At 40.8% G+C, this 27,526-nt stretch overlaps 1 protein-coding gene across 2 annotated transcripts in view; it reads right to left on the bottom strand.

The window, feature by feature from the left end:
• The window catches only part of max.L (MYC associated factor X L homeolog), a 28,466-nt gene extending 22,302 nt beyond the window's left edge, over window positions 1-6,164 (bottom strand). Inside the window, exon 1 of one of the 2 annotated variants that reach the window (XM_018229172.2) lies at window positions 5,818-6,164. In XM_018229172.2, coding sequence (XP_018084661.1) covers window positions 5,818-5,853 — 36 coding nt within the window. In that variant the 5' untranslated portion in view covers window positions 5,854-6,164. The remainder of the gene's footprint in view (window positions 1-5,817) is intronic. The other variant, XM_041573422.1, reaches the window with a different exon arrangement.
• Between the last annotated feature and the right edge of the window lie 21,362 nt (window positions 6,165-27,526).

Genomic DNA, 27,526 nt, shown 5'->3' with positions numbered 1-27,526 from the left:
AAACTCCGCAAAAAAGCCTTTGAACATCGTGAAGGCTATTAACATATTCAAAATGGTGTAAGGGACCTCTGCCATTGACTCCTACAGGACCTCAACAGGTTTTATATGGTGTATTTCAGATTCTAGCGATTTCCAGGGTCTGGGTATAATACATTTTTAATAAATAAAATTTGAGGTTTTTTTTTTTAAACCCGAAAATGTGAGTTTTGACCCAAAAAAAATCAACTCAAAAACAATTTTCATTCAAACCTTAATAATCAATCCCATTAAATATAATGTAGAATGTGCGTTTGTGCTGCAAAAAAATTTACATTATTTCATTTGTAGAGAAAGTGACTGCCATGTCTTTGCAAGTACTCGTACATATACTCTGTCTAGCAAATATCAGATGAGCTGTTAATGGTGTTTTTCATACTACAGTTCAGACACAGGGGGCAAATGCCACTCACAGCTTTCTACACACTAGGCGGTATCGGTATGAACAACACTTGGAAGACATTTTCACAATTTTTTTTTTACTATTTGGTGTTACTGGGCCTTCACATTGTTTCCACCCGAGGGATCAACTTGTTAAGATTGCTAGCTTTTCTTGTTTTAAATCTTCCATCTCTCTAATGAGGTAGCGTGAAAACAAAGAGACCCTTTGATACTATTTTTTACTCTGTAGCCCTTTATTGTCAAATTATTGTTAAGACCCCTGGTTGTGAACATAACGTGTAGCTAAATTTGCTGGCGCTATTTAAATAAATGAGAAGGTCCAACTTGAAGAGAGGAAATGACCGTATATCTAAATAACTTTGAAACTATATGGACAACAAAAATAATGTATACAGAAATATAGGAATTTAAAACTACAATTTATAACAAATCATTATTTCTCCAGCCCTTATATTTGACACTTGCCTCTCACTGACGACCATTAGCCAAAGCTGACTGTGAGTCACCTGACCTCCATAGGTCCTTCATTCTCACAGAGAAGGTGCCAAACAACATATATCCTTTAAATATTGTGTGTGTTATTAAAACCTTTTTTACCCCAACTATATTTTTTAAGGAAAATACTCTCACCATCTCTAAAAGGAACTTGCTCAGTGGCCTCCATAAGTTTATATGGCCATGGAGCTTCTAGGAAACACCAAAAGCCCCTTACAAAAAGGCTACATGATACAGGGAGTGCCAAAGTTCACTTGCTCCAATTTACTAGACCAGGGTAATTGTTTGCTATGACTTTGAGTCTGCGTTTCAAGAACTTCTGCCTTATTTATAGACAACACGGCTGCTTTATCCGATAGTTCTTTTACTTTCACTTTGTAGGCGTCTTCCATCCAAGTCAAGAATCTATCCCCAAAGAAGACAATGGCTCTGCCGTATTCGTGTAGAACAGAACAAGCTGGTCAGTAAATAAAGAGTAAGTAACACACTGCGGGAATTCTAGGCAAGAAAAGCCTACAGAAAGGGAGTCATCTAATGGACATGTTATATGTAACAGGTGGATCCACTCCAAGCAACAGTCAGGGTGGTCTTCATTATTCAAAATGCAGATAACATACAAAATAAATATTAGCATTCTTACTTTCAGTCTGCAACAGTGTCTACTTTTCAAGCCATCTCCTATTGATCTTTCATTCTTACTGCCAGACTACTACCAGTTGCTAGGGTAATTTAAGCCATAGCAACCAGATATCAGTTGGAATTCCTGGAGTGAAGACCAACTGCAAACCACCTTACTATGATGTTGTTGACTCAAAGTTAATGTTTAGGTGAACTACCCATTCACACTGGGACCCTGACTGGGACCCTGACTGGGACTCGCCTTTTAAACAAGTATCATGAAACAGTAATTATGAACCCCTATCAAAGAGAGTATACACTGAAAATAAATGTAAGCAAGGCTGAAGTCTTTGTTTATGAGCAATTCTACAGCAGTTAAGCCTTCACGGGTGAGTATATTGGGCAGGACATAAAGGACTGGGTGCAGCTCAGTTTGTTTACTACGACCAGGAAGTTTTTAGAAGTGCAATACTAATATTGCATCAAAAGGAAACATATGATCTGCCCTTGATTGTCCAACCCTCAAACACCAGTCACAACGTATAACAGACAAATATGACTAATGACCAGAGAATAAAACAGCCACATAACCGCAACTTCCTTGTGCATCAGTGCTAGATTTACTCGGAATGGTCACCCATCAATACAGAGATTAATGCTGTCCTTCAGGGGAAGGTGTGTGGCAGGATAAATAGCTATATAAGGCCTCCATCTCATTAGTTATGTGAGTGGCATGAAAATATTCAGAAATAAATGTCACAATAATTACTTGCAAGTATGAACAGCCCTATAGATTTCAATGTGATCTAATTCCTCCAACTACAACAATCCATTTCTTTTGCTTTCTGCCGTGACTGTGATAACAATGTAGTGCCAGGGTCCTGTGGCTGATGTATGGTGGATGCCCATTCGCAAAATGCTCCACCACCGCATCCAAAACAACACCCAGAATATCAAAGTGACCTAATTCCCAGACACAGAGGTCAAGGTCAGACTGAGGCACCCTACCCACCCAATGCATAAAGATGGAAGCAAGGGCTGCAAGCTTACAGTGGGTAAAAGCCTTACTGCAATATTCTAGAACAGTGATCGCCAACCAGTAGCTCGTGAGCAACATGTTGCTCTCCAACCCCTTGGATGTTGCTCCCAGTGGCCTCAACGCAGGTGCTTATTTTTCAATTCCAGGGTTGGAGGCAAGATTTGGTTGCAAAAAAACCAGGTGCTCTGCCAAACAAAACCTCAATGTAGGTTGACGAGCCACATACGGGCTACTAAATGGCCAATCAGAGCACTTATACGGCACTCCAAGAACATTTTTCATGCTTGTGTTGCTCCCCAAATCCGTTTACTTCTAAATGTTGCTAACGGGTTCAAAAGGTTGGGGATCCCTGTTCTAGAACAAGAATGCATATGAAGATGCACCATAAAGCCATTCAGGGGAGTTTTTTTATAGCATGGGTCACCATCACCCATATTAGATTTCCCTTTACAACAGATCCATTATAGGCAGAATCGTTAGCTGTGCAGCGAACACCTACACTTACTATGGGTCCATCTTAAAGAGAAGTACTGCATTATCTAGGGAATAATCTAATAAAATACAAGGATATGTGAAGTCAGATGGGAGTCCCACGACCATATAAACACAGGAGGCTATATTAGTTTATACAGTCCATGGTGAATTTTAAAATAATAAAAAAAAACGAGGAAAACAGAAAACTTTTTTTTTTTTTATAAAACATGTTTTCAGTCATGTGATAACATTAAGCACTGCCTACAAGGATACAGTTTACACATTAAAGGCTCTTGTGCACTATAAATAGATGTATGTTAATCATAACCATTACTTGAAAGAAGACTTATAATGAGTATTCCTTCCTTATCTAACATGTGCCACTCGGCATTCTGCAAATCAAGGAGAAGCTCCCCAGTAAGCCGTGGGGTCTTCCATTTAAGGGTTAGTTCACACGAGGAGATTTTGTCGCCTGGGGACTAATCGCCTCGTCTTCTGAGAGACAATCTCCCCGCACTGCCTCAGCGTGTTTTCCAATCGGCTATAATGAAAAGTCGCCTGCGCTAAAATCCAGGACAGAACTTTTGCATGTATTACCAGCACCTCTCATGATGCGAAGCAACCCCCATTACTGGCATTCTAGAGGTTCCCATAAACAAGCACATATAAACTGCCGACTGATTAAGTCGGCAGCTTATGGGGCCCAAAGACAGTATTTCCCGATCGATATCTGCCCAGATGTCAATTGGACGGGTTTAAAAATCTTGTATGATCGAGGACTGAATCGGTTCGTTGATGTGGTCCTCGATCCAATCACCTGTACTCTCCTCGTGTTGATCGATCATTGGGCCCACGATTGGATCAGCCCAATATTACCAACCTCAAGGTGGGCATACAAAGGAGAGATCTGCTCATTTGGAGATTTCTGTATGTATAGCCAGTAGGGATGCACCAAATCCACTATTTTGGATCCTTTGCGAGAGATTCGGCCGAATCCCAAACCGAATCCTAATTTGGCCGAATCCCAAACCGAATCCTGGATTCGGTGCATCCCTAATAGCCAGCCTAGGACAGTCTCCCAGCTGGATATGATCCTTTAACGGATTCTTGTGTTTTCCCAAAAGGCCACATGGACATAGTAACATAGTAAGTTAAATTGAAAAAAAGACACACATCCGTCAAGTTCAAACTTAAGTCTGTGTATAACCTAACTGCCAGTTGATCCAGAGGAAGGCAAAAAAAACATTCGAAGCCTCTCCAATTTGCCTCAGAGGGGGACATCTAAGCCTAACATCAACAATTCAAACAACCTCATCCTGCCCAAAATGGCATTGGACAAACAATATAGAAAACTATGGACAGCACTGGCTTAGGAGAGCAAACAAATAAACCTGTCCCTGTAGGACTCCAGACAACCTATACAGAACTTCTTGAGCCAAGATGACCACTGCAGTAGTCCAGCCAACAGAAAACATACAGACACCTGTCTATAGCACAACCTCTCCATTATTATTATTATTATTATTTTTTCCACCATGAGCAAGACCTGTGAGTGTGGTTATTGGCTATTCGTTATATAAAATATCCCTTCAGCAGGAGAGTCCATCATGCAAGCCACCACTTATTGCTGTTTAGGTACCAATAACACAAACAAGTCAGAGTTCAGCGAGAACACACTTTGGCCCAGAGCACCATGCCCACCATACAGAGCAGGTATCACTACACATCTACTGTGGTTACATTAGATTTATGTGTTTGAATGTAATAGGGATCTTTAAATTGTAATCTCCACTGGTGAAGAGACTGTTGGGATGTGTCACTACTACATAAGGGCAGAGACTCACACTGCTATTTCAGGAGATTTCTGCAATGACCGAGATCTGTACCTTCACATTGATGAATGTATTATTATTATCCTTTAGGGCAGACACACGCTGCTATTTCAGGAGGTTAGTCGCCCAGCGACAAATCGCTTCTACTTCAGGCAACTTATCTCCCTGAACTGCCTCCCCACCGGCTACAATGTAAATCTCCGGCGGGATGCCACTCTAGATTGCTTTGGCTTCCTGAAGTCACCCCGCGAGGCAACTTTGTAAAACTTAGTGTTCCGAGTGCCATCCTGCTGGCAATTTACATTCTAGCCGGCGGCGAAGCAGTTCGGGGAGATTAGTCGCCCGAAGTAGAAGCGATTTGTCGCTGGGCGACTAACCTCCTGAAATAGCAGCGTGTGTCTGCACTAAAGGACAATAATAATACATTCATTGCAGGGACGCCCCCAAACTAAACTAAAATATTAGTTGTCCAATTAGGGGCCCTCCAGCTGTTGGACTGAGCCATCACATCCCTGCCAGGGGAGATGTAAGGGTTGCAGTGCAGATGGAGGGCTTAAGCGTTATAGTACATACAGAGCAGGAGGGTTACAGGTGTTTAGAGGAACAATTTATACCAGTACAAAATGATGATACACTTTCCTAACAAGGAGCCTGGAGGAATTGGAAGCCCAGGCAAAACACCCTCCCCTACACCACCCGAAAAGCTTCTACGTGTGCTGCCTGAGGATGCTGGGATTTGTAGTGCAGCAGGAGCTAAGCAAACACTGCTTCTATTTTGCAACAGGGACCAAATGCTTCGATCCTGGTAAACCAGACTGTGCCCCCTCCCTCCTCTCTCGTCCAGGGACAACAACAACACAGCCGCCCCCCGCCCCCACCCCACAGAAAGACAAGTTAAAGGGAAGCGGAACCCGCACTCACGTCGCTTTCCACCTCGATGTCATCGTTATCGCTCATGCTTTCCTATAGTGATGGGAAGGAGGGGAGAGGCTGCTGCTCGGGACTGAAAACAAACACTATGGGCAAAAACATAAAATAAAATCCGAATTAAGGGAGGGAGAGAGGGGGGGAAGAGACCCTCTCAGTGCCCTGGAAAACAAACCAACGGAAGCCACACGTGACTGCACACTGCTAGGGATCATTAGCCAGACCTGGAGCCTCTTAGCGAGCCGGCCCGCAGCATGCTGGGAAATGGAGTTCGCTAGGGGCCGGAAGCGCCCCGCCAGCCTATGCGCCTGGACACGGAAATAAACTACAACTCCCTCTCAGCTATTGGAGCAAACACGCGCTACTGCGCAGGCGCGACTTTTCAGGCCGCTGATGGGATTTGTAGTCTACTGAAGTAGCGAGTTCCCGGAAGTGTGCTGGAGACACGTGGATGGAAGGGAAGTTGGGCGAGTGAGTGTGTGTTTGTGTGGCTATACTGCTGCTGCTTATGGTGGCGGGTGCGGGCTTGTTTGTAAGAGCCTGGGGAGGAGAAGGGAAGGGCCTGCGGGGGAGAGGGGCCGCTCCTGTAGGAAACCGTAATGAGAAGTTTTAGTTGCGCTACTAGGGTTTTTTTTTTTGCTGACTTTGTCGTTTGTCCGCCTCCGACTGCTCAGAATATGTACAGGATTGTAACAAGCTGCAAAGCTTTATGTATATCATATCTATGGCTTGGGCAATTTCCTCTGGGTAGAATTATACATGTTATCATTAGAAATGACGTCAGAACTTGCTGATTATTAAATAAAGAGACAGAACTCAATCTTTGTTATTTTATTATAATACACGGGCCATGAATATATTGTACATTATATCCTTATAATACACAAAAGCCATGAATATCCTGTAAATTATATCCTTATAAACGGTGAGTAGTGATGTCATTTCTGTCACATGACTCACTAAAATTTGTGTATTATAATAAATAAAGTACCCCCAGTTGTAAAATATGAGGATATTATAAGTTACCTCGGAGTTCCATGACCTGTATAAAAACACTCGGCCTTCGGCCTCGTGCTTTTATATGGTCATGAAACTCCTCGGTAACTTATAATATCCTTATATTTTACAAGAGGGGGTACTTTATTCACTATATAAACGGCGAGTCTTTATTGTCATCAGTTATAAATGGTGAGTTCTGATGTCATTCCTGTCACATGACTCACTGAAATTTGTGTATTATAATAAATAAAGTACCCCCAGTTGTAAAATATGAGGATATTAGAAGTCACCTCGGAGTTCCATGACCTGTATAAAAATACTCAGCCTTCAGGCTGATGTTTTTATATGGTCATGAAACTCCTCGGTACCTTATAATATCCTTATAATTTACAAGAGGGCGTACTTTATTTACTATATTAACATGTATTTATAAAGCACCAACCTATTTTGCAGATCTGTGAAGTAAATGTGTTTATACAACAAAATCACATGAATAACATACATAGAACATATGGAGTCACATACATCACAACTAATACTGGTACAAAAGGTGAGGAAGGCCCTGTGCAAAAAGAGCTTACACTCTAAAGTGAAGAGAATAAGACACAAGCTGTGGGAGTGGGCCAGATCAGAATTAAGTGAGTGAGAGATGTGTTATTGTAAATGGTATTTAGGGTTGCCACCTGGCCGATATTTTACTGGCCTGGCCGGTAAAAATGATGGCTGATCCCAATGTTATTAATAGGGAAAAAAGATTAATATATAGGAAGGCCGGTATTTTTTCCCAGAAAAGGTGGCAACCCTAGTGGTATTGCATTTGGTAGTTAAGCAGAGTGAGGGTAGATTTCTCTAAAAAAGTGTGTTTTTAAGATGCTGGCAGAATAGGAAAAGCCTTGGGTAGTGCCTGCTATTTTGTGTAAATGACCCCTAGTTTGAGGGGGTATAGTGTTAATTAAATAGTCTGAACAGGCTGGTAGTACACATTTAGCTTGAAAAAAAAAAAGAAAATAGGCAACAGTGGGAATCATTTTCACTCTTGTGTGGCTCACAAATGTATGATAGCTGGCCTCTGTAGGTATCACACAGATGATTTTGCATTGACAAGACAGAATAAGGACTTTAACTGGACACAGTAAATTGGTGGTGGGCAATATGAAATATTACATTGCTTCAATATGTGACTTCTAACTACAAAACTAAAGGGCTGTGCCCTGTACTTCTTGTGCAGATATATTACGTGGGAAGCCAGGAAGGATTTCAGCAGGAGAGTGACTCTTACATTGAGAAATGATTCTTGCAGTAGAATTTAAAACAGATTGAAGTGGGGGAGAGCTGGGAGTTAGAGGGGGCACTCAGTCTGTTATAAGCCTGACTGTATTAAATCCATATCATGTGCACCTATGTACCAGGTAAGTGATATACATGCATCAAGGTTCACTGATTGGCAAATATGACTAAAGATGGCCCTATACTTACTTTTACTTATAGATCTGCTTATTTGTCGAGGTGAATCTTTCCACAATATGCCTACCTTGAGGTGGGTGATATGGGGCTGATCATATCACAAAGCAGGGTCAAGGGACTCATTAATGGGCTGGTGCAGTCCTCGTCCTGATTGGGGTTTTAAACCTGCACAATCAATATCTTGTCAATTTTTGTTGGCAGGCCTTTCGGAGGGCCTCTACACAGGCCAATCAGCTGCTGGTTCTGTACGGAATTGCCATGTAATGCCACCATTAGTGTTGGGGAAATACAAAATGCACCAGGCTTTCCATTTATATGTCAGTGTCTACTTAATAAAAGACTGCTTCTTTTACACACCTGGTGTTGAGACATTCTGAATGTTTGTTGTACATCTACTCCAGTAAATCTGCAATGTATTTTCCCAAGTCACCATGGCAGCAAATCACCAACATTGGGTCATCCTTGCCCCTCTAGGTCACTGGACAGGAAAAGGCTAACAGAATATAAAGCAGTGAAAATAAGTATTGAACTCTTCAACATTTTTGGAAAAATATTTGTAATGGGTTATTGACATGAAATTATGTGTAATAAAGTGGAAAGACACAGGGAATAAGTATTGAACACATGAAGAAAAGGAGGTGCAAAAAGGCTGAAATCTGTCGGTATTTAGAAAGCAATACTGTCCCATATCAGTGCAAATTAATATCCGCTGGTTTAGTCCTAATTGGAGGCCTATAAAAAGCTTTCTTATTACCATGGTATCACACAAATAGCTTGATAAGAATCTGCTGCCATCTACTAGTATGCTGAAGCTGAAACGAGGGTGAACATTTCAGCAAGATGATCCCAAACACACAGCTTAGGAAACTCTCCGTTGGTTTCAGAGAAAGAAAATAAAGCTGCTATGGTCCAAATTAAGGTAAAAGACTGCTACTGCTCACCGCATACACTCTTCCTAGCAACCATACATTGATTTGAAAAGAGACTGGATTATGTATAGAAGAGGGCCCGAATAGAAAGATGAGCAGTAAAAAGCATCAATAACAATAAATAAAAGCTAAATTGTAGCCTTACAGAGCGTTTGTTTTTAGATGGGGTCAGTGACCCCCATTTGAAAGCCGAAAACAGTCAAAAAGAATAAAACAAACTAAAAAAAACAACAAATTACTAATGTTTACATATAAAAAAGCTAACATTTTAAAGGGGACCTGTCACCCTAAGAAATAATTCCAAATCCTATTTTATGATGTTAGTCAAGCAAAATAAACTTCACGTACATTATATAAATGATTTAAATCATTTCTTTCAGTAATGGAAATCACAATTGCATCAAGCAGGCAGCAGCCATTTTGTGGACATTGTTGTTAAGGCAAGTATTAGATCATGCTGAAATCTTGTTTAGGCACCAAGATGGGGCACCTGATGCCCATGCACTGACTACACAGATACGCGGGGGGGGGGAGCAGTGATGGGTGACAGGTCCCCTTTAATGGTGTGTTCTCCGGTGTGGCCCTAAAGATGTACGTCAGATAATAAACATTGCACAAATGGATCTATCCGCCTGTGTACAGACAGTGATAGTATCCAAGACAAATGCTGTTAGTGGTTATCACAGGCAATGTGAGAGCTACAGAGAGGCATGGGTAAGAATATGAGATTATAAAATAGGAAAGCCCTGATTAAAGGGAAGTGCAGCAAACCAGAGAGGGTGGAGAATATATTACCAATATATATATATATATATATATATATATATATATACTCGCTCAATCCCAATCACTTTATTTACTTATTGTGCACAATAAATCTTCAAACGTATATTTGGTGTATGGATTAATTCATTTCTGGATCAGCACTCTCCTTTTTTCGTGAAATAATGTGTTTTTATTTATGCACACGTTATAATGTTCCAACGTTTCGGTCCACATTAGGACATTTTTCAAGGATCCTTGAAATAGGTCCTAATGTGGACCGAAACGTTTGAACATTATAACGTGTGTATAAATAAAAACACATTATTTCACGAAAAAAAGGATATATATATATATCTATATGAGTTTAGGCCAGTGATCCCCAATTAAGAAATATAATGATAACTATACTATGTGGCCTAAAGCAGTGATCCCCAGCCACCCAGTGCCTTGCGAGCAACATGTTGCTCTCCGACCCCTTGGATGTTGCTCTCAGTGTCCTCAAAGCAGGTGATTATTTTTGAATTTCTGGCTTGGAGACAAGTTTTAATTGCATAAAGACTATGTATAGTGCCAAGTAGAGCCTCCTGTAGGCTTCCAGTCCACATAGGGGCTACCAAATAGACAATCACAGCCTTTATTTGGCACCCCAAGGGACTTTTACATGCTTGTGTTACTCCCCAACTCTTTTTACATTTGCATGTGGCTCACGGGTAAAAAAGGTTGGGGACCCCTGGTTTAGGCTATTCTCCAGAATGGTTCAAACCAGGTAATAGTTTAAAAGTTGTACTACTGCGCCACCTACTGTTTATAAGTTGTGCCGCATGAATAGTATTACCGAAGTGCAACATTGTGTGTGCGTCATTCAACAGCTTATCTTGTATTTACACTTTCCTATTCAGTTTTAGGTTTGGGAATCAGATGCAGAGGGGGTTTACCCAAATACCTCTTATCTGGAAAACTCCAGCTTGCAAGCATTCAGGATAATAGAGCCTATACCTGTACTTCATAGCTTTCTTCCTTATAATGTTAGCACCAAAATGCTGTATAGGGGGGAATCCTGACAGACCACTAAACAGATCATCCTTCTCAAGCTGTACGGATAGAAGGGGCCTGTTTGTTATTGTGCCGCTGTGTATGTGATCAAGGGAAGAGCTATAAAAGGTTACAGGGAGGATTAAAGGTAACAAGGTGGGGAAAGAGGAGTTTTGGCAAATGAGATTTCTATCCATGGTGGCCCAACTGTTGCAGAACTGCATTTTTAATATTGTTCCACTACACTAGAGCTACAGAGGCAGCATGCTTGGACCTATAGATTATTTAACAATGTTGGGTCTGGGTGTAAAGTGCAAAAATAGGTGGTAAATGGGTGCAAGGGCACTTTCCAGATGAATACAGCACTGCCTGCTCTCTGCAGCTCTGTATTCATGATGAGCATGCTGGGGAGGAACATAGGCAAAGGCCTTAGGAGCAGAGAGCAGCATTGTTTCAGACACATGATGGGTGAACGCAGTGGAGTAACTGGGTAATACTGGGCCCACAGCAAATTATTTTTCAGGCCCCCAAAATGTGTAGAGGTTGGCCTGTGGCACCCCTTAGTTTTCTAGCACTTGCATCTGGGGCATTAGTAAATGACCTTACCCCAAGTCTCCAGTGGAGACAAGTAAGAAATACAACTATACAAATCCCCCTTGAATATTATGTGAGTTGGACAGAGCCAGACACTTCATTGTGGGCATATTATAAAGTCACCTGGTCTTTTTTTAGCTTATAAAGTTCAAAGTCAATGGTTGGTGATTGTTTTACAAATAAAATAGAGAGAAAAGGTAGTACAGCATCATGGTGCCATCGTACTTACCTCTCCCTGACATCCACTTCAGACTTTGACTTGACATGTGCAGTAGAGTACGATTTTTGAAATTAGCTTTAAAGGCCACCTATCACCCCACCAGAGGTGTGGGCTATTAGAGCCTGCTCTCTGATTGGAGGAAATAATATTTTTTCCCCCAACAAAGTCCCTGCCCAACCACTAAGTCACCAGCACTCCTGATGTGGAGGACTGGGAATAGTTATTGTGTTTGGTGCAATTACTTGTGATTGTGTTTTGGACACGATAACAGAAAAGGTTTCAGTAGTCAGCCTGCTGTCATTTCAAACTGTCACATCAAAGGGATGTCTTTGTGTTATTCTTTAAAGGGATTCTGCCATGATTTTTATGGTTCAGTTTTTATTTCTAAATTACACTGTTTACACTGCAAATAATTCACTCTACAAAATAAAATGTCCTTCCTAAACCAACAAGTGTATTTTTGTAGTTGTAATATTGGTGTGTATGGAGCCATCTCAGGCCATTTTGCCTGGTAATGTGCTTTCAGAAAGAGCCAGTGCTGCACTATGGGATTGCTTTCTGGCAGGCTGTTGTTTCTCCTACTCAATATAACTAAATGGGGTTGCAGTGGGACTTGGATTTTTACTCCTAAGTGCTGATCTTATATCTACCAGCAAGCTGTTCTCTGGTTACCTTCCAAATGTTCTGCTGATGGGCTGCTGGGGGGAAAGGGGGGTGATATCTCTCCAACTTCCAGTACAACAGTAAAGAGTGACTGAAGTTTATCAGAGCACAAGTCACATGGCTGGGGGCCCATCTAAGATTTCACAATTAAAAATAACAAAATCAGTTTGCTCTTTTGAAAAATGGATTTCAGTGCAGAATTCTGCTGGAGCAGCACTATTAACTGATTCATTTTGAAAAAAAAAACCATGTTTTCCCCATGACAATAACCCTTTAAGTGCTATGGATACGACTGCAAGTGCATGCAGAGCTACCAGTGGTTACAATGAAGGAATTTTTGCATCAGCTTGATGTGAAGTAACCTCAGTAGGCCACAAGGTGTCGCTGTTGATTCCTACATTGCAAAACTCACAATAACAGGGACTGGGGTTAATTAAATTGTTTCTGAATTGCTGTCGGGCTTGCTTAACAGCCAGGCTGCTCTGTTACATAGAAATACATTGTTCTCTAAATATTATTTAATAAAAAAATTTTATGTTTACGCTACTCACCTTATTGAGAGCTTGTGCATCACTATTGTGACGTCACTTAATTCCATCCTCAGCAACCGATTGCTACACAGAAATGAAGTCTAAAAATAAAAATTGGCACGTGTGTAAGATTAACACCATAAATATTATGCATTGTGCTTGATGATGGCACCAGTAGGGAGGGTATTTCCTGGGTTTAGGGTCAAGCATTCAGAGCCAGAGGAGATATGCCCCCCTATAACATGCCTAGCTTCCTTTGGTGGACTGTATCCTGCTCAGCTGGTGACATTAATGGGGTGGTACACCTTTAATTAACTTTTAGTATGCTATATAATGTTATATAATAGCCAATTCTAAGCAACTTTTCAATTGGTCTGTAGTTTTCAATTATTTGCCTTCTCTATCAGACTCTTTCCAGATTTAAAGTGGGGTTACTGACCTCATCTAAAACATAAATACTCTGTAAGGCTACAAATGTATTGTTATTACTCCTCTTTCTATCAAGTCCCTCTCCTATTCATATTCCAGTCAATACATGGTTGCTAGGGTAATTTGAACCATAGCAACCAGATTGCTGCAATTGCAAACTGGAGAGCTGCTGAATAAAAAGATATATAACTCAAAAACCGTAAATTATAAAAAATGAAAACCAATTGCAAATTGTCTCAGATTATCACAAAAGTGGCAGTGAGTGAGGGCGTTTAAGGAAAAGACTATTTGTACTGCACTGGGCCAGATACTGGCATAGTGTGAGCATTACTACTTTGGCCAAGATAAATACGTTACTAGTAGTGATGTGCGGGTCGGGCTTTTCCCGACCCTCACCCGCCACCCGCGGGCGCCCATGCCTGACCTCCAGGTTCCTTTTACAGACCCGCCCCGTCGATGATGTCACAAAAGGGGCGGGCGAGAGGCGCACGTCTATAAAAGTTTAACCCAGAAGTCGGAAGCCGGCATTTGGAAGGTCGCGACCCGGAAAGTGGGGTGCTCGGTCGGCCCAAACCTGTATCAGGCCGGTCCGTGCATCACTAGTTACTAGGCCCCACAGCAAACACAATTATTGCCCACCTCCCCTGGTATTTATACTCTTCACACTTGGAGAGAGGTAATTGGGTCCTCTGTCTGCTTCCAGCCAGGGCACTATCTGCAAGAGTCTGTGGGGGTCATTTATCAACACTGTGCAAATTTGCAGCTGGCTTTAAAAAGCTAATCACTGATTGGTTGCTATAGGTAACTGCCCATGGGCAAATTTGTCCTGTGTTGATAAATGAGCCCTAGTATGTTCTACCCAAGCTCAAACATTTTTTTCCACACTCAGGTTAATTGGCTCCTGATAAAATTTGATTTATATTAAAGGGGTTGTTCACCTTTAAATGCACTTTTAGTATGACGTAGAGAGTGATATTCTGAGACAATTTGTAATTGGGTTTTCATTTTATCATTTGTTGTTTTTGAGTTATTTAGCTTTTTATTCAGCAGCTCTCCAGTTTGCAAATTCAGCAATCTAGTTGCTAGGGTCCAAATTACCATAGGAACCATGCATTGGTTTCATTAAGAGACTGGGGTATAATTAGGGGATGGACGGAATAGAAAGATGAGTAATAAAAAATAGCAATAACAATATGTGTAGCCTTACAGAGCATTTGTTTTCTAGATGGGGACAGTGACCCCCATCTAAAAACTGGAAAGAGTCAGAAGAAGAAGGCAAATAATGAAAAAAACTGTAAAATATAAATAATAAAGACCAGTTGAAGAATTGCTTAAAACTGGCCATTTCATCAGATACTAAACGTCATCTTAAAGGTGAACTTTCCATTTAAGCAATGGAGGCTTTCCTTTAATATATGATCTACATAAGACCATCAGGTCATAACACTTTTTAAAGCATAAGTAAACCTTTAAAATAAGTAAATGTAGAATTGAGTGCTATTCTTATCACGTTTGCCATTTATATTCATTATTTTTTAGATTCCAAGATATTAAGGGATACGTCTACTGTTAATATGAAAGAATTTTATTACAACAGCGCCACCTGCTGGTCAGTTTCCCACCAGTCTGACCATCAAGTAGTCAAGGAAGTTGTCAGGAGAAAGAAAGAGGCTGTTCTGATGTTCTTCTGCTAAGGAAAAACATGTGAAAACTCAGATTACGTTTCTTACATCTTTCCAAACCAGAACTGTGCATGTCCGCCTACATTTCTAGGCCACAAGATGGCAGTGTTCACTTTAGAATCCTTTCCTAGGTGCATCTCAGTACAGAATAAAATAAATAGCAGCCCCCCAAATGTCACCGATTATGAATGAAAGCAAATGCTGAAATATAGATATCAGAAGGGTCACTTACCTGCTTTTTTAAGAAAGTCTTCCGACCAGACAGATGCTAAATGTTTCCCCCAGTGTTGCACCAAAGCCCAGCAGCATATGTACAGTCATATGAATGAGGCTCTAGAACCTTCAGTGAATCAGTGGATGTTATAGGGCCCCACACTGACAACACATTATCTCCGAAAAAAGCTGCAAGTAAACCACATATAGAGAACTTCCACAGATCACAGCCTTTAATACCAAGAGGAACCAGGCTGCTTATTGCAGTTCTTGCCCACTAGTGACATGTTCACATTACTGAATTCAAATGACTTCTGTTGCCATTTTTGGATGAAAAAATATTCCCCATTGCCTCTTACCCCCATTAATAACACTGATATATGGCAACCTAATTGTTGGGTTCCATAAGAACAAGCACAGCTACTAGGCGGCTCGGTGGGGCTAATTTACTAATCCTAAGCAAGGGCTGGAGCAACATTGAGCCCTTAGGCCAAACCATGGAGCACTTCCACTGCTGAATTTTGGTGCAAGCTACACTCTGCACCTTTCAACAGATTAGAAGTCATTAAATATAAGACTCCTGAGCACCTATAGCCTCTGGCAGTGTCAGACTGGGGTATCAACCTCAAGGCTCCACCAACCTGACTGCAGAGGTCCCCCACCCCAATCGTACACCCTTTCCCCTGCCCCATCCTATCAATAAACATGGTCTTCTCAGTCGCTGCCTATACAGTATACATTTACGTGAATCAACAGATGAAAGACTGAAGAAGATACATGGTTGTTTGCCGTTTGGCAGGCGCCCGTTCACCACCCTGGCTGCAGAGGTCCCTTAACCTAATTGTGCACCTTTTCCCCTGCCCCACCCCATCATGGCTCCTGCAAACCGACCCCTGCGCGCGCGGGGGGGGGGGAGCCTGGACAAGCAACATGTCGGTGCTGGACGAGGACCAGGGCTCATCTTGTGTCCTTCCAGCCCAGTCCAATCCTGGCAACTGAAATTCCTTAGATTGCATGTCTGAAAGCATTTGATGGTTGCCCATCTACTTTACCTACGGAAGCAGTGCCATCAAATGCTGAAAGTGCTGCATTTAGAGTGTGGTCCTAGAATTCCATTGTATTCCCAAATCACAAGTGCAAAGTGCAAAAATAGGGTGCTTGCCTGTGGTTAAGTAAATTAGGTTTTATGTGTATGTTTTTATAAAAATGTGAACATTTTGGAAACCCTGTAAAATGGAAGTGACTATATTGCTTATCCAATATCTTTTGTTTCTACGCGTTAATCATAAGAAACTTCTCCTAAAGAAATTAATAAATGTGATCTTCTCAGTGGCCTTTGTACTGAAGAACACACATGGTTGTGTAGGCTAAAAAGCAGTACAGGGTTTGGCACAGTTCTGAAGCAGGCGCCCATTGCTATACCACATCACTGTATCAAACTGGGCTGGGATCTCTTGTTTACAGTATTATATTCTTTTTTTTGCATAGGGTGAACATCATTCGGAGGCAAGCAGAACCTCTTTAGCTAACAACATTGTGGCCAAGCCAATGTCACTGGCACAGCAGGAGGGACAGACGCACTGTAACAGCACCTTCGTATGCTAAAATTATAACCAAGCCTCTTTTTAGTAAACAAGTCACAACAGGGGCTATGAATAGGGCATCTAAGGGATCTTTTTAGCCATAGAATCAGTTGCTAATGCCTTGCAGTCATATTTGGATCCATTAGCCTTCAAAGTAGCGCCTCCACCTTGTAATAAACTGGTGTGGCCCTGAGGGGGAACAAGCAGCACCTTTATTATCATAGTTTGAGAAAGAGTTTTGTGCTTCTCGTTAGCGTGCCAGCAGGGTGGAGGAAGAGTCCATTTGTTTAAATGATAGCCTTCCAGGTTTTGTCAAATTACAACTATAAGCATCTCCTAATTGGCCTGGTTTGTCATGGGATATTGTGTAGTGTAGGCCAAGGGGTGCCTTTCCCAAATTTTTGACTTGCAAATCCTCTTTAGCAAAGTAGAGGTTTGTTAATGAATGGGTGGGAAATCCTATTTGGAGTGGAAATGCGGGGTCAAGAGAAGAGGGTATTGTCTGTAGCAGGTCAAGCTTACTTTCCTGTAGGTGCTCCTGCATGATGTTAAATTGGATTTCTGCTGCTGTGTGAATATGCATTGTGCCTATACATGTAGGTGTAACATGTGAGTTGCCTTGTACAAGGAGCATTATGGAATTTATTATACCTTTGTAGAGATGAACCCTCATCAGCAGCTGGTTAATTGTAGTGTACTAGTCTCTCATAATGCCTGGATTTCAGTTGAATGGAGACAAGTCTGCTAAATACAGGCAACTCACATAGGAAGAGCAAAGAGGTGTAGAGGGTGCTGAGGGTGGCAGTGTCAGGTGCTGTTCTTTACTTTACATTGTTTCAGGCTACCAGTAGATGCCTTCTATAGCTCATAACTACTTAAAGGTGGCCATGCAAGGACAGATTTTAGTCTCCAATTCAGTCCTTATTATTCCAATATCTCCCCTGCCTTTGGTGGGCATATCAGGGAAAAATCTGATTGTTTGGCCCCTCCACAGTGCCGAAGCCGCGCCGCCCTTCCGAAGTCCCGTGCATCCGAAATGTGCAAGTGACGAAAATTTTCTTGACCTGAAGTCAAGAAAATAGCCGAAGTCCCAAAGTGGCGAAAAGACCCAAACTCACATAAACAGCCAAAATTTAAGTCCTGTGGTGGCAAAAAGACCCAAATTCACGAAAACAGCTGAAATTGACGACCTGAAGCAGCGAAAAGACCCAAAGTTATGAAAACAGCCGAAATTGAAGTCCTGAAGCGGCAAAAAGACCCAGAGTCACAAAAACAGCTGAAATTGAAGTCCTAAAGCGGCGAAAAGACCTAAACTCACAAAAACAGCCGAAGTCAAGAAAATAGCCAAAGTCCCAAAGCGACGAAAAGACCCAAATTCATGAAAACAGCTGAAATTGAAGAACTGTAGCGGCGAAAAGACCCAAAGTCACAAAAACAGCCAAAATTGAAGTCCTGAAGCGGCGAAAAGACCCAAACTCACGAAAACAGCCGAAATTGAAGTCTTGAAGCGGTGAAAAGACCCAAAGTCACAAAACAGCCGAAATAGGAGTCCTGAAACGGCGAAAAGACACAAAGTCATGATAGGAGGCGAAGTTGAAGTCCTGAAGCCACGAGTTCAATTCTACTGAACACCAATGTGCATTTTTTATTTTTTTTAATACCCTGGCCATTAATGTATTATTTTAATACTCTATAAGCCCTTGCCACTAATGTTTTTCTAAAAAATATTCTCTGGGCCCCCAACTTGTAAGGGGGCCCTGGCGCCAGTTTTCTTTTTTAACTTATAATGGGGCCCTGACCATCAATAGCTTTTTATAACTTGTGTGTGTGTGGGGGGGGGGTTACCTTTTTTAGCGGTGATGTCTGTGTGGTCTTTTAAATGTGGTGTGGAATAGGCAGGATCTGGGTTGGGGCTGGGGACCATGGCCCCAAAAATGTTGTTGTACGTTGCCCTGTGATTTCTAATGGCGGCCCTGATGGTGTGTATGTGCTCATTTGTGTTCAGGGCTGGGATTGATAGATGGCTTGCCGGTTTCATAACAAAGAACAAATAATAAATGAAAGTCTGCCCGCTCTGGTTATTTCATGCATTATATTAATGCATTAATTTCTTTGCAGAGAGAGAGAGAGCGCTTTGGAAATGTCAGAAACTGCCATGAGTTTATTTATATATAAGGGCTTAATAATGATCAAATTACAAAGGTTAAACAGAAGGTACACATAATTAGAAGCTGCCAGCGGGGATCTAGAACACTGGCACAGCGAGAGGGAATGCCGGGAAGGGAACCTGAAACCAGTACTGGGCGCAAGTCAGAGCAGAAGTGAGAAATAGCAGCAATAGAAAGGGCTTGTTTACTAAAGGAATGCAAAGTGCAAAAAAATAGTTTTTTTGTTCTGGCCAACAATTACATATTGTTTCCTGGAATTTCAGAGAAAATTGCAGCTGTCACAACCAGGCGCAATGTTTTGTACCAGATATCTGAGGTTCAAAAATGAAAGTGATCATTTACAGAGACACAAGGGTCTCACTGCATGCCCAGTGTCTGAGCGGAAATCAAGCACTAGGAGCAAAGAGCAGCACCAATGGGTGCAAGGCAGCCCTGTCCATCAACAGCAGGGTAGGTGGTAAGTACAGGGATCCATTGAGACCTACACCTCCCAGCATTCCCTAATTTGTGTGTCCGAATGACATGCAAGTAAAGGGTTGGGAGGGGGGAATTCTACATGCCACTACAGCCCCTCCATGAATACAGCACAGTCAAATGTATGGGGGGTGTTCCAGAATAGAGCGCAGCAATATTTCATGGTGCAGGGCAGGGGAGAAAGTGAAAAAACCATGGCCCTGCATGTAATAAAGTACCCATTTAAATGACATGTAAACGAGTGTAACTTGTGCCTGCAACAGAAGAGACATCATGTGTAGGACCTGCATCTACATCTACTCATCCTTCAGTTACATGTGATTCAATTGCCCAAGCATCAACCGTCTATAGATGCAACAGGCAAAAGTAGCCCTGTACAATATAAAATAAAATATATTAAAATAATAATAAGTAAAAAAAATTAAATGTAGCCCTGTGCAAATGTGCCTGGTCAATGCAAGCATTAGGTACAGCGCATCTGGGGTGTAACTACAGAGGAAGCTGACCCTTAGCCCAGGAGTGTAGAGAGCCCAGTAAGGCCATATTTAATGACCAATTTCAATATATCTTGGTAGAATAGATCAATATACCATTATTTTGGAAACATAAATTTACTTTGCTGTGGGGCCCATTTCTGCAGAAGGTCCTTCCTCTTCTGTCTTCATTCCTCTGGATGTGGGCAGGCTCATTGTCTTCATTCCTCTGGATGTGGGCAGGCTCATTGTCTTCATTCCTCTGGGTGTGGGCAGGCTCATTGACACTGGAGTAAAGACGCTTTCACTGTTCTCACGTCTATGCCCAGAAGAAGATGGTGGAGAAGCCAAAGAAGATGGTGATGAGGATCTTCTACAGAAATACCCTGAGCCAGTGCCATTTTAGTGAACAGGATCACTGGCCCAAGGTATCAGGTAAGCGGTAAGCTCCTAAAGGAGCCCTAACCAGTTTATTTGGTAGTTAAGTTAAAATTTAAAAAAAGATATGCATGTGGTGCAATATAGTTTGCACAAAAGGTATTTTACTCATTTCTGGTTTGAGCAGAATTGTCCCAGACTTCAGTTACATTAAGGCAGTAATGCCAAACTCTGGAGAACAGGAAAAAGTTTTTCAATGACAGCTGAGAGGCCAGTGCTTGATATGCTTGTTCCAGGCACATTATGAGCTATGCTTGGCTGGTCAAAGAGACAGCTATCAGAAGGTATCATGAAATTAACTTGAAGAGCACTTTAATAAAATTGCTCATTTCTAGATGACTGCACCATATATTGTCTACTGTTTCCTTGCTTTGCCTCATTTATCAATCATTTTTATATCCACCAAAACAAAACTCCATCAGAGTATCAGAAATGCATTTACGTGGAATGGAGTGTAGCAACACTTATGATGGTAAAATATAGGCAGCCAGGTAGAGGTCAGTAGGGTTATTCCAAGTCTTATCTGTGTATAAAAATAATCTAGACAAAAGACATGAGGCTCTTCTCGGTTATGGTGCGTCTTGCATGGGTCATCAAATGTTTATGTCCAATCAGGTTCAAAAGGCAAGCAATGAACACACGCAGTCCCTATACAGGTCCTTTTGATATCTGGGTTCCAGGAAATACCCAGTGTTAAGAAATACAATACACTCACTCATTTTCAATTATCCTAGGTTCAAATGAGCCATAGAGAGCCAGAAATGTTCCCAAATATGCAGAAACAATAAGAAACAACCACACAGTTAGATCAAGGAGATACAAGTTCCTATTTATTTTGTAAGGGTTCTTCTGTCCCTGTGTCTACAGCAGTGGTTTTTAGTTCAAGCTCCAGTTGAGGGTCCAGCCTTTGAGCAGGGTTCTCCTTGAAGGTTCAAACTTTGGTCAAGGCCCTCCTTAGCTCATAAAATGAGTACAAAATATTTGTGTATCATTCATTCAGCCATATCACAAAAAAATTGTGGGGCAAGAATTAAATTTTCACCTCAAATCTCACCATTACTAACTGTCAAGCTACGGTTTCAAGCAAATGACAATTTTCCACAATTATTATCTTAACCTGCCTTTAGACTGAGCTCCACCTCCACTACTGCTCCAAGTTTTGGAACTACAGATCTAGAGAGTTGTTAGGAGCTAGGTGTTAATGAACCCCACTGTCCCATATTTTGAAATACACATTTCTGCCTAACTAGACTTAGTTTATGAGCCCCTGAAAAAATATTATATTATTATAATAATGATCAAACAAATATAAATCTCCAATGTATTCAGAAGCTTTGTACATTGAAGTAATGTACATCAAAAATACAAATACATTGGGTTAAGATGGCCCTGCACATTAGGGCCTACAATTTAAATGTGCTTGCACTGAAAACTCTTTGACTCTAAATGGGTTTTTCTTGAATGCTATACGTCATTCAATGCATCTATTTTTTTTCTCTCTATATTTTTACAACAATCTTGTTTTTGTGCCCACAATAAACCGTAGCCTCATCTTTCACCTTCTGCTAATATGGATTATAAATGGCAGAAAAGCCTTGTTAATTTAATGAAGGACTCCCACTGAAAAAGCCCATTGTATCCTACTGATTTATAATAGGAATTAATAAACTGATTCAGTTACCTACCAAATGCAAATAAGGATGCTAAGTGGCTACTCTTAACAAACTGCGTCACTCCTTTGTGGCTTTCCTGGATCTGAGACTCTTGGTGAGGATAATATTACTAGATTGAAAGAAGCGGAACATGCTCCCATTTATAACAATGCCTGCTGGGGACATGAGCTTACACAGTGCTTGCTGTTGTGAATTACAACTCCTGATATACAGTACTCAACTGGCTTTATGGTTCAGAACAGGTAGAGATGTTACTCAACTAACCTTGGAGGTCCATCGTTAGGTGAGGGCCCTCATTACCTAATAACAGGGTTGCTGATATGAACATGAGTCATTCAGCCATAGATCCAAAAATATTTGGATGGATGGCCACGGCAATCACTGCTCTAGGGCCACCCAGAAAGACCAGATCCACAGTTTGGAACCACTGAGGTAGATGGCTTTGATTAACAGTTATTCTGTAGGTTAAACACCCCATACACAATCAGGAACGGAGTCTTACAATCCATGCACTGATGGTTTGGGTTCAACTTACTCAGCATGATTCATCTTATGGCTTTGGCAGTCAGGGACCTGACTGCCCAAACAGTAGAATTTATTTTTCAAGGTTTTTCTTGGATCTATGGTGAACCTGCATTTATTATTTGCATAAGGGAGGAATTCTTCATCTCATCACATTTTAGTAGATCACATAATTGTCTTAATAATTATAACAGGCAGAAGATATTTTCGGCACAAGCCCTATTCCCTGAACTCAGGTTGAACAAGTTGCCCCTTTAATATCCTTAATATAGTGAATAACGTACTCCCCTCTTGTAAAAATATAAGGATATTATAAGTTATCGAGGAGTTCCATGACCATATGGAACTACACAGGGTTGATCCTGCCCATTTTTCTCAACTCGCCTCATTGGCGGAGCGCCCTTGGAACTACAGGTCATGGAATTAACAGGGGGTACTTTATATATTATAATATACACGTTTCAGTGAGTCATGTGACAGAAATGACATCACTAAGCTCCGATTATAACCAATGACATCAGTAAGCACAGCTTATAAGGATAAAATCTGTTTTATATTCCTACAGAGATGGCTCAGGGTATCTGAAATTAGGAACTGTATTCATGGTCATTAGATGGACACATTGGGGTTGACAGATTCACATATCATCCATTCTTCTGGCCATCAAGATTCCAGGTTCTTTCCTTCTTTCTTTCTCTCTCCCCCACTGGCTCCTCTCTTCCCCTTCTCCAGTTCCCTGTCTCCTATCCTCTCTCTCTCTCTGCTTCGAATGCCAGTAAAAGCCGCACAGATTTATTTTTTCCATCCTGACACTGGCGATGGAAGGATCACACTACCTTGCACACACGGGAGGTATCACAGCTCAATCCATCATTGGCATAAAAGGGAAAATCAATCACAAGTGCAGAACTGAGCTTTCTTCTTAATTAGTACTGGGAATTCCAAAGAATGACTTCTAGATCTGAATATTACTGGCACCATATCCCATTTCTTTTGTAAAGGGCCCTATAATTCCATCTTCCAGTATTGCAGTAACGTTAGTGATTAGGTGTTACTCTATCTTTATGTTAATGGAACAAATAGGAGAATATATGGCAAATCTTTCACATTTCTGTGCTGTTATACGCTAGCTGCATCATCAGGAATTCAACATCAGATGTTATCCTTCTCCTTGCGTGGGATTTGTCCAAGTACACTGTGTCCTCCCAAATCCCCCAAACATTCAGGCAGGTCAATTAACTCCTGATAAAACAGACCGTAGTGTGTGTGTGTGATAGGGACCTTAGATTGCAAGCTCCAATGGAGCAGGTATATGAATGGTGTATAATTTCTATAAAGCACTGTGGAATATGTCAGCCCTTGTAATGGTAATATAGCTATAGGATCTATTATCTGGAATACTTGGGACTCAGATAAGGAATCTTTCTGTAATTTTCATCACCATACCTTAAGGGGGTTATTTACTAAACTCAGAATGCAAAAATCACGAAAAATTTGTGATTTTTTTTAAATAAAATCTTGCTTTTAAAAAAATCATGAATTTTTCGGAATTTATGAAACCCCGAGGATGGAAAAGTCTGAATCTGAAAATCCGGCATCTCAGACCTGTCAAGGTTGCATATAAGTCAATGGGAAAAGTCCCAATGATTTTTTGATGTGAGCAGGGTTTTTGGCAATACCCCGAAGTTCTCGGGGAAAAATCCGAAAAAATCATGAAAATCTGATTTTCAAGATTTTTTCCCACAAACAAAATTTTCGGAAAAGTGTATTAATAAATAAGCCCAAAAAACCAATGCGGAGTTTTTTTCAAAAAATATTGAGATAAATTCGGATTTTGATAAATAACCCCCCTAGTCTGCTAAAAATCATTTAAAGATTGTTTTGCTACCAATATGGATTCTTTTCTTTTTAATTTATTTTATTAAAGTTTTAACATAAACATTTAGCCATGTAGCAAAATAACAATACCAATACACTGGATAAGTAATCATTAGAGAAAAAAGATTCCCCTTAAGTAGTAAAGTAGACAGGCTACTATAACAATACATATATTATTATTTTAAACAATTATCAGTCTCTCTCTGCTTTTAAATAAAAGTAAATTAGAGAATCACAACTGCACCAAGATGGATTTGTGCAGCTTAGCCACCATCAAGTACAAGGTATTGTTTTATTATTACAGAGAAAAAGGAAATTGTTTTTAAAGGGATTCATTAGGGGAAAACATTTTTTTCTCTGTTTTTCATAAGAGAAAAATGTTTTTTTTTATATTTAATTTTGAAATCGGACATAGGGCTAGATATGTTGTTACTTTCCAGATGCCCTTAGTCATGTGACATGTGCTCATTCTTTACTGCTGCATTGCAAGTTGGAGTGAGATCAGCCTCTCCCTTCTCTCCTGCAGCCTATCAACAAAACAATGGGAAGGTAACCAGATAACAGCTCACTGACTCCTGAATTGCTAGGTGTAGACATGAGCATATTACTTAAGTAAAAATCTATTGAATCTTGAATCCCACTCAAGTAAATAACAAGTCCCACAGCAACTCCTATATGAACTTTGAGTAAAAGAATCAATATCCTATCTGAAAGCAGTTCCATTGTGAAGTGCTGTCTCTTTCTGAAAGCATATGACCAGGCAAAATTAACTGAGATAGCTGCCTAGACACCAATAATATAGCTAAAAAAATACATTATTGATTCAGGAATAAAATGTTATGTGGTAGAGTGGATTATTTGTAATGTAAACGGTGTAATTTAGAAATAAAACACCATAGAAATCATTACAGAATTCAAAGCTTTTTGTAGAATTTGTTTTCAGATAACATATACCATACCTGTTATAATTATATTCTATACATTAATAAAGAACAAAACAGCCAGAATATCCTTATTTGTCTTCTTGGTTAATAGTGACACTGCAGCACAGCCAGTTGTTTTTAGCAAACAGGTCTTCTCGCAAAAACCTTGAATTTTCCTGACCTTGGGATGTAAGAGGCTTTATGAATGTGCTATGCATGCATCTATCTATCTATCTAGCTATCACCTATCTATCGCTCCCTCTCTCTGTCACGGTTGGCACCCTAAATTCAGAACCGATGCTAAGCACCCTGTTCTCGGCTCTTGTTTCTGCCTTTAACAGCCGCCTTTCACCTCGGGGAGGAGCCCTCGGCTAGTCGGATGTCGCCAGGTCTAATTAAGCAAAGCGAGGGGTTCTGAACAAGCAAAGGGGCACAACAGTAATGCAAAGTCTTTGGGCAGAAGGTCGCGGTACAAGGCGTAGACAGAAAGTAGTCAGGCCGGGTCGGGGCATGCAGAGTACAAACGGAGTCAAGCAGGCAAGGGCCAAACCAGGAGATCAATCAGAAGGGTAACGGAATAGAGGAGTCAGTTACCAGGGTCAGGATTTTGGAAGTCAGAATCGTCAGAAGCAGGCAGGAGTCAAACCAGGTAATCAAAATCACAGAATATCAAAATGCTCAATAACACAGAAGCACCAGGAAACTCAGGAACAAGATCCTATAACGGTCAATGTGAAAATAAGTTTTGAGGCTTTAAATATTTTTAAATTTCACGCCACTGTGCGCAAATAAACCAGGAAGAGGCGCACCGCGCGCGTCCTAAGAAGATTTGGAGGACACATTACAGCGTGGCAGGTGTCCCCGCCGAGGGGGCTGCAGGCATCCCTATCTATCTATCTATCTATCTCTATCTATCATCTATCTATCATCCATCTGTCTGTCTATCTATCTATCTATTTTTCTATCTATCTATCTATCTATCTATCTATCTATCTATCTATCTATCTATCTATCTCTATCTATCTATCTATCTATCTATCATCTATCTATCTATCTATCTATCTATCTATCTATCTATCAATCTATCTATCATCTATCAATCTATCTATCTATCATCTGTCTGTCTATCTATCTATCTATCTATCTATCTATCTATCTATCTATCTATCTATCTATCTATCTACTCATCTATCTATCTATCTATCTATCTATCATCCATCTGTCTATCTATCTCTATCGATCATCTATCTGTCTGTCCGTCCGTCCGTCCATCTGTCTGCCTGTCTGTCTGTCTGTCTGTCTGTTTGTCTGTCTATCTATCATCTATTTATCTATGAATCATCTCTCTCTCTCTCTCTCTCTCTCTCTCTCTCTCTCTATCAATCAGTTATCTCTCTCTTTCTATCTATCTATCTATCTATCTATCTATCTATCTATCTATCTATCTATCTATCTTATACTGTATGTCTTTTTATTATCTCTATCTATCATTGCCTGTCTATATCAATCTTTCATCATCTACTGTATCTGTGTATTATCACACAAGTCACAAACACACACACTCGTACAGATATAACTGCTAAAACAGATGTTAGGAGCAAAGAAGCAAAGCAAAACCATATCACATTTTTGTTTTTTGTTCATGAAAGAAAAAAGATTGGCAGATTTAAAACTGTTGCCAATGCAGATATATTTTATAGGCCCTACTTTTGTTTTACCATAAATGTTCCCTCTGCTGCTTGGTCCCTGTGAGCTATAAAATAGCAAGAACCCCCCCCCCCTCTTTCCTTTTCAATCACTGAAAAACAATTTCTGATTGGCACTGCAGTAACTAGATGAAAATTGGCACCTTGTTTCAGTCAGCTGGAGAGAAGAAAAGAATGCCAAGGGAATGCCTGACCACAGATGAAAGCAATGGGCCCAGTGGTGCTGGAGAATGTGCACTGATTGGGCTATTGGGTATAGTGGCCAGAGGAACACTTTGTACCTGTGGAGAACTTTATGGCTCATCAGCGCCTGCCCACCTCCCTGCCTGTCACTGCTTGTTCATT

This window comes from Xenopus laevis, chromosome 8L (genome assembly GCF_017654675.1).
Source record: "Xenopus laevis strain J_2021 chromosome 8L, Xenopus_laevis_v10.1, whole genome shotgun sequence".
NCBI lineage: Eukaryota > Metazoa > Chordata > Amphibia > Anura > Pipidae > Xenopus > Xenopus laevis.
The sequence above is the reverse complement of the archived record's forward strand: the minus strand, read 5'-3'. Positions and strand labels throughout refer to the sequence as shown.